The sequence below is a fragment of the Glycine soja genome, chromosome 12 (assembly GCF_004193775.1).
Source record: "Glycine soja cultivar W05 chromosome 12, ASM419377v2, whole genome shotgun sequence".
NCBI classification, from domain to species: Eukaryota; Viridiplantae; Streptophyta; class Magnoliopsida; order Fabales; family Fabaceae; genus Glycine; species Glycine soja.
The window spans coordinates 40,897,539-40,905,987 of NC_041013.1; the positions used below are offsets into that span (position 1 = coordinate 40,897,539).

General features: G+C 30.5%; 1 protein-coding gene across 1 annotated transcript; it reads right to left on the minus strand.

Annotated features, from left to right (window-relative positions):
• Positions 1-7,192: 7,192 nt before the first annotated feature.
• Positions 7,193-8,065, minus strand: LOC114379209 (non-specific lipid-transfer protein 13-like). The gene is made up of 3 exons (XM_028337815.1): positions 7,809-8,065; positions 7,591-7,703; positions 7,193-7,448 (listed from the first exon to the last, which is right to left on the minus strand). Exons 1-3 carry the CDS (start codon positions 8,058-8,060, stop codon positions 7,439-7,441), a joined length of 375 nt encoding a protein of 124 aa, XP_028193616.1. The 5' UTR covers positions 8,061-8,065; the 3' UTR covers positions 7,193-7,438.
• Positions 8,066-8,449: the final 384 nt, after the last annotated feature.

Here is an 8,449-nt window from a genome sequence, read left to right on the forward strand (position 1 = left end):
AACAAACCACTATCGCTTATTGGTTCAATGTTAACGGCAAGCTATTTGGTTTTCTTTTAAGTAAAATATTTTTCTTTTTTGCTTCTTATAGGTATTATTATGGGCAAGAAACCCCCTTTGTCATTTGACTATTATAGCAGAGAGGAAAGTTGGATGTGATCCTTCATTCTCTATCAAACAAATAACAACAATGGAACATTCCAGTCTTACTTTGCTTACACCTTCCTCCTTATAAACACCTTTTCTCTTTCTCTTTCTTTTTCATTTTTCATCTACTAAAGCAAACTTTAACCTAACCTCATTGTCTAGAAGCTCATACCGCACATTCAGACTATGTAAGGGCATCACCAGTGAGAGGTAATTTAACCAAATAAGGGCATTCTGGTCCTCAAAGAAACACACAGTCATCATAATTTCTTTTGAAAACAAAAGATGCAAAATATCAGAGATTCAGACAGTAACTGGGCTTTAATATCACTATCATGGTCAGATTCAGAAATTTTGACAGACAATATTAGCGGCTTGCGTAACATGGGCGGTGGCGAAATCCCATAAATGGTTATTTTCTACCACAAGTTGCAAGATATTTATTTCGTAAAGAATATTCAATACACCCCAGGGAAGATAACACCACGCAGCCATCACATCGCAGAAGATAACACTGTAAATTTGCAAATAACACTTTCTTTTTTATTGGAAAAACAACATGGCTTAATCCATCTTACAATTCAATTAATCCCACTCGAATATATCAGATTCGTTGGTTTGCAAATTAAAACAAGATGATATCTACACCAATCTTCGATCATTCGATTCAACAGAGCCAAGTATATGAAGCTAAGCGAAAAGGAAAAGGAAAAAAAAAATACACCCAATTTTATTCCTTGTTTAGTTCTTCTTTCCCCTGTATTTTTTCTTAATTGACATTAAGGTCAACTCAGGTATACAAATCGAATTCCGAAAGAATCAACTATCTATGCGAATATTAACATTTACTGTTATTGGTACAAGACTTGAATCTCTTCAATAAAAATTTGGGATCAAATTTTATAGATAAAAAAAATATGATTGAAAAAAATATCATCAACTTAAAATTAGTTAATAAACTTAATAAATACTAAAAAAAATACAAGAAAGAAGGAGCTATTGACAAATTAGCACTCTCTTTGGGCCTACAAGTAGCCACCACATTAATAATAAAAAATACATGATTGGTAAAATACAAAATAATGGAAATAAATAAACATAAGCAGAAACCTAAAACCTTGTCACTTTTTTATTTCCCAGAAAGGGCAATGAAATAATCCCGTAAAATTACAATCTTTTTCTCTCTAATTCTCCTAAGAGGGGGGAAAAACAGAAGTAAAAGACTTAAGAATTTCCCCATACATGAATTTTTCTTCTTCTAAAGGGCATAACAGAAAAAGAAAAAAGATAAAGGCAAGGGATGAGGGAAGCAAGAATGAGGCCCCAATTGAGTGAGAAGTGGGGAACCTCGAATAATCATCATCTATGTGCAGTTACGAGGGTTTCAATGAAGCGCAATCCATCAAATCTGGGAGCGAATTTCTCCGTGGAAGATGAATTCTGCGACGAAGTGTTCTCACGGCTTCTCCTCTCATCCTGAAAAAAATCAAAGATAAATACGAAAAAATTATAATAATTTACGTATTTTATTATTTCAATTAAGAATTTTGATTTCCAAAGCAACAATTTTTTTTTTTCATTTTGTACATTGATATTCGCAATTGTGTATTGAAATTTGAAAAATTCTTTCTCAACTTCAATCTAAAGACAGCCAGACGAGTTAGAGGGAAACCTGATGGGAAGAAGAGGAGAGGGACGCCGCGGTGGCGGAAGCGGCGGCGGCGACGGAGGCAGCGAGGACGGACTTCTTCATCTCTGGAGTGGTGAAGGGAGAACTGAAGAATCTAGATGGGAGTAACGGGAAAATGTGGAGCTTAGAAAGAGAGAGAAATTTAGCGTTGGGTTTGTTTAGAGCGGTTTTGACGGCATATAAATAGGGGAAGTCTCCGAGATGTTGTGGTGGCAATCACACGTTCGCAGTTAATTATTTATGCGGCAAATATACTTTGTTTTTGGTTCTCCCCAACTTACCCATTTGCCCTTCCCTCATACGTGTTGTGCTTGTGTTTGGTTTTGCAATTTTAACTCGTGTTTCACATCTTCTGTCTTTCCTCAACTTTTCTAGTTTTTTTTCTGTTTGGTGTAAATTGTAATCACTTTTTAATATTCTAAAGCTTTTGCACAATAAAAAATTAAGATGATTATGTAAAAGGTTTATGTTAGATATGCAAGTTAAAAGAGATATATATATGGACAGTTAAAAGATACAAGACATTAAGAAATTTGTTTCAAGAAATCTTATTTTATTAAACTTATAAGTGATGTGAAGATCAGAATATGTTTCTCATATATATTGAAAGATAATAAAAAAATATTTTAAGAATAATTTATTTTCATGAATTCATATTGTTTATGTTTCTTCATCTTAATATTTTCTTCTCAATGGGTGGGAATCTTACATTAATTCTCATGGAAATGCTTAATATAATTTCTCATTTTCTTCTTATTCAACCTCATCTAATTATTTAATTAATATTTTTATTTTAAATTAAATTAAAAAAACATTCTTATGCATTAGAAATATGTACCAAAATCTTTAATGAAAATAATATTATCAATAGTAGTATTCCAAGAAATATGATTCTCAGAAAAATAATCAAATTTGTGAAACAACATCCCATAAGAGACAAAAAAGTGCCCATGAAATTGGTGATGAAAGAGGAAAATTAATTTAAACTATGAGAGAATGAAAAAGATAACTGGAATTTAATCAATAAATAAGGGTTCCCCAAAAAAAATCAATAAATATGAGAGAAAGAAAAAAAAATCAAGAGATGAATTGTTTGGAATAAAAATATTTGCATGTATCTCAATGCATGTAGTTTAGTTGGTAACACATTGAGTTTGAGGGAGAGAGCCTAGGTTAGATTTGTAACATCCAAATTTTTCATGTGTGGTAGATAATATTATTACTTTGTTGTGTGTTGGATAGTATTTTTAGACTATTGAAATGGTAGAAAATGAGATATTATCATATGATACCTTAACATGGTTAAGCTCTTAAGTTTTTAAGTTAAAGTTTATAAAGAATAAGAATGGTTTAGGGAAAATTATTTGGTTAAATAATGATCAACTCATTAATGGCCTAGATGTAAATAATTAGATTTTGGTATAGAAATAGAAATTAGAAGCTTGAAAGAAGAAATTAGTAATTAATGTAAGGTTAGAAATTAAGTGGGGATGATTAAGATTGATTAATGATGATCTAGATAAAACAAAATTAGAAAAAGGGTAATTTAGTCCTAAGAGTTTAAAGTGGAGGTTATTTTCGTAAATGAATATACAATTAGTTTAAAAATAGAATTTTAGTTTAATTAGTAGGTGGCTAATTAAAGTGTCCAATTATATGATGTAGAATAGTTAAAATAAGTTAAAGTTGTAATACCTTGAAAAATTACAACTCAAATTGACAGAAAAAATTATGTGTTGGGTCATCTGTGCATGTATAAATTTAATTTCAGTGGTTATATGTTTTTAATCATATATGTATGTATGTATATGATTGGTTTAATAAAACTTGGCAAAGAAATAAAAATTGTCTAAGCTAGATTTTCATGTGTAAGAATTGCATTGTACATTAGGTTCGCAGTGTAATTTGTATTTGTGTGAGTGAACTAAATGCAAGGTCACTTTGAGTACACATATTCAAAGAGATGTTAACACACTAGTCTAGGAAGTTAGCACACTAATATAGAAGAGTATGATAAGATTTATTAGTTTTAGCAAAAGTAGTTTTTACTATTTTTGCTTAAGTCCACTTTAGTCATTTTTTGGTTAAAATTCAAAAGGAAAAATTTCCATATATGACATCATTTGGTTCGTCCGCCATGGCTATCAAATGGTCATTCATGTTGTCAATTTGATCTTATCAACATTAAGCCTAACCAAGTTTCATTTGGACTAAGCCTTATCTCTTCACTTCTCAAAAAAATCAAACTTGAAATCTTTATTCTCCATTGTTGTGCACAAGTTATTCAAAGGAGGGAGAGGAACCCATTTTCTTCTTCTTCTTCCAAGTTTTATACAAGTGTTCTTGAGGCTTCTTCCTTTAAAGCTTTGGTAAGAGACTCTTAATCTTCATTCCCTTCTTGTTTCCTCCAAATTTTAAACCGCAAAATCCCAATTTTAGGAATTAGGATTATTAACTTAAAATCAACAAATCTCTTAACCAATTAATTTCAAATCCTACAAACTCCAAACCAATTAAAGCACTTAAAAACATCTAAGATTTAGAAAAACAACAATAAAGAAATAAAAAATTTATGACATTAATAAGCAAAACAAACAAATAAAAAAAAAGAAAAAATGAAACATCAATCAAAGGACAATTTTCGTCAGGGATAGAGTTGAAGAAGCCTTGTCAAGGGTCATGGCAAGGAGAAGGAACCACTCGATGTTGGTGATTTTCTTGTCAGATGCAACGAAAGAGTCAAATATGATGGAATTGAGTCTGGTACAACAATGAAGGAGAAACCAAAAATAAAAGTTTCTTTGTGGTGATGAAAGAGTCAAAGATGAATGATCACTTTGTATAGTAATTTATAAAGGTAGAAATAAAAAGAGAATTGATAATTTGATCCATAAATACCTAATTTAGTACATGCAGATTGTTTTTGTCAGATGAATTTGTCATATCATTCTTTAAATATCATGTTGTCAAAAAAATTATTATAAATAAAAATAATTTGACGATCAAATTAAGTTATGAATGTATTTATGAACTAAATTGATTATTTTTATAGTAGAAGAATAAAATTTTCATTCCGCATAATGCAAGAATAAGGTGGGCATTTATCTTAGAAAAAAGAAATTCTAGAATGTGAACCTCAGTCCGGATTGTGTGGAGGGTAGTTTGGTAAAAGAAATACCATTATTGAGAGGTTTTGCGCTGCTCATAGAGGCTGATATTTTCGAGATGACGTTACTAAAAATCATTCGTCGTTGACCCATTTTTCAGTAAGAATCAATGAAGAAGCGACACGTGGGTGGCACTATTGAAACCAACGAGGCATCACCGCTGTCACAAGTTAATTTCCAGGTTCCATTGTTGTTGTACATACTACTTATGTTTATTTATTTATTTGTTTCCTCGTCATTGTGTGGTAGAGGGAGAGTGCGTGGTGGCGCGGCATTGTTGTGTGGTAGATTGAAAAGGAAAGGACAAATTATTGTGGAAGAATAAAATAATTTAACACACATTTATCAAATTATTCTTAAACAATTCCATTTCCTTTCATTTGTATTTTCATTGTAAGATAGTAATTTATTATTACCATTTAATAATTCGGTTATTTATTTTAAGGGTAAAATGATTTTTATAAGTTTTTATTGAGTCTTTGTTTATAAAAGTTTCAGTTATGAATTATTTTTAACATGAAATAAGTTTATTTATATGAATATTTAGTATATCTTTGATTATTGTTTATCATATTTTTTAATTTGTGCATATATGCAAATGGTACAAGTTTAAGACTTGCACAAAAACTCATCAAAGTGCGAGACTTTGTTTAGTATTCTCATTTTTTTTGTTTTAAAAACAAAAGAACAAAAAATGGTTTGATAGTGATTTTTTTTCTACCAAAAATATTGTTTTTAAAAAGAATGATTTTTTAAGCAAAAAATAGGTTTTTTTGTTCTCATTTTTTGCTTTTACTTCTTAATTTCCAAATCATGAAAAACATGGAGATCTATTGTTTTCGTTAATGACAAATGCGTAAATATCACATAATCACGAAACAAAATTTCCTCACTAATTAATCAACAATCACAAGCCTCAGCACTGAATTCTGTTGCTTCCTTTGCAACATCTTCACAACCAAGGACTTATCACAAAGATGCTACCTTCCTCATCCAGTCCACAATATGATGCTGAGGAACTCTACAGCTAAACAGTTCAACTTCATTTATATACCAATCATTTAATATATGTCCCGAAATTTAATATAAGAATAAAATTTTCATTAGTGAGAATGATTCAAACTCAATGTCTCTTCCTCCCCTTTTCTCTTTTAATCATCATATACCAACCTTATGATTCTCATGTCCCGAAAGAAGTTTGAACTATGTGTTTTTTTTTTTTTTTTGCTGTAGACATTGATAGAAAGATTTTGTTAACTGTGATCAAAATTTGGAAGACATTGATAGAAAGATTTTGTTTTGTAAACTGTGAGACATCTTGATGAATGGGAGTTATAGACATTGAGATGGGGTGAGATACTTACAAAAAATATTTCAATACTCAAGTTAGTAATGATTTTGTCATAGCAACTGTATGTATAATAAATACTTACCTATGGTAATGACATTGAATATATTTATAGAGATTTGAGATAAATTGAATTCTCAAAGTCTCCCAAAGACAATATTACTTTGTGTTATTGTAACAGGGACAAAATAACTTAACTGTCAAATATATATAATTTATTGTGCATACACAAATGCAACTTAGAATTTATTTATCTATTTTTTTACAATAGTCACACTGAAGTATCTACTTATAATAATCTCATGTATATTATCCAAATCCTCCACCATTAGGCTGACCTCAAGTGATTTAACTTAAAAATTTTACATCTAAAGATTCTAGATGCCAACTTTAATTAGCACTAATATTAAGATTCTAGCACCCATTATTAGGATTGAGTCTCAAGCCCAAGCTAAAATAGGTTCCAACAAATTAATTAACATGAGACTGATTTTGTGGTATGCAACAGGTTTAATTATTAGGCAATAAGGCTCTATGAAAATTTAATTATTTTTTTTTACATCAAAGAAAAAAAAGGCAGGAAGGCTCTTATTCAGGTGCAGCGAAGGAAATTAGCATTCACACGTTTAGATTTCAAAACCACATTATCGTTACCTGTCATTTACCACTAGACTACCCTGCAATTGGCTAAACAATTAATTTTTGTTTGAGAAGCCAATAATTTAAAGTGATTTAATCTAAGGCAATAAGCACAATTATTTGAGATAAAAGTGTAGCTACCTTTTCCCAAAACATGGATAATTCTATTTTATATTTTTTGGGAGAGGGGCAATGAACCCTTTTTTATTTTGAGGTTACCTTTCCATGAATTATCTTTAGCTTAGCTACATATTGCAAGGCATATCTTATCTTTCTTCTACTATATTTGGCTGAAGCGACAAATATATGTAGCAACATTATCATTCCACTTAACATTCTATTCTAAGACATAATCTATGTTTATAAGTGACTTCTACATGTACTGATTTATTTGTCCACTTTTGAACCTCCCTTGATTATTGCGCACCAATACCATCATAATATATCCTAACCAACCCTGCCAAAAACAGAAGCTCCACCAATCAGTCAATCAAATATAATTGAGCACTTTCATTTTCAATTGAGACAACATAATATGATCAATAAGCCAAAGAAAAATCTGTACACTTTTTTTTAATGGTTGGTCTGAATTTGCTTACTTGGAGCAATCGATGCTATCAGAGATGGGAAAGCTGAGGGTGGTGTGGCACATAAGGGGAAGATCTTGTATCTTGGAGGGGACCAATGCTGGTGTCATTCCCTTAACCATGACCTGAATGAGGAGATATAAATTGTTTGAGTGATTAAAAAAGAAAGATCATGAATTTAATTATTTGGTTAACAAATAAATAATTAACATTTGTTAATTAAAAAAGACCTGAATGCACCAACAAATGGTCCTGGGGCCTGTCCTATGACGGGCTAATATGTTAAGCTTCACAACATGTTGACAGCATCTTCTTGATGGCCTAACATAATTTGGATCCCCCACCAGGAATTCTAAGCAATTGGGGAAGTACTCAAATATACGTTCACAAGCAGAGATAGCAGAGGGCACAAGTACTTTTGCCTCACCCATGTGTGATACAAAAACCAAACACAGCAGTACTAGGATACGAGTCATAGCCATTGTGCTGCTGGACGTACGAGGTCAATGCTTAGATGGATTTTTATTAATTTATAATAACTGAACCCACTATTGATATGCTATTGTATCACTGAATTTGAGGAAATCATGAAAGTGTAATGCGTTGTTATATTGGTCATTACGGTTTAGAAAGTTTTAAACAAAGTCTTTGATATTTTTAATTCTTTCATATAAACTTTTAAATTTAATCTTCAATTTTTAAATATATGTTAATATTATCACTTGATTTATATATTTTTTGAATTTTTAATTAATATAATTGATAAATTATGCTTTCAAATACTTATTTAAAAGTTTAATTGACTCGGAGATTAATATTATAACCCTATATATATTTAAGGAATAAAATGATTATCTTAAGTTACCAATAT

Coding starts and splice junctions, on each gene's coding strand:
- LOC114379209 (XM_028337815.1), bottom strand. CDS start 8,060: ATGGCTATGACTCGTATCCTAGTACTGCTGTGTTTGGTTTTTGTATCA. Junction 7,704..7,808: donor CCATTTGTTGGTGCATTCAG/GTCTTTTTTAAT, acceptor CTCCTCATTCAG/GTCATGGTTAAGGGAATGAC.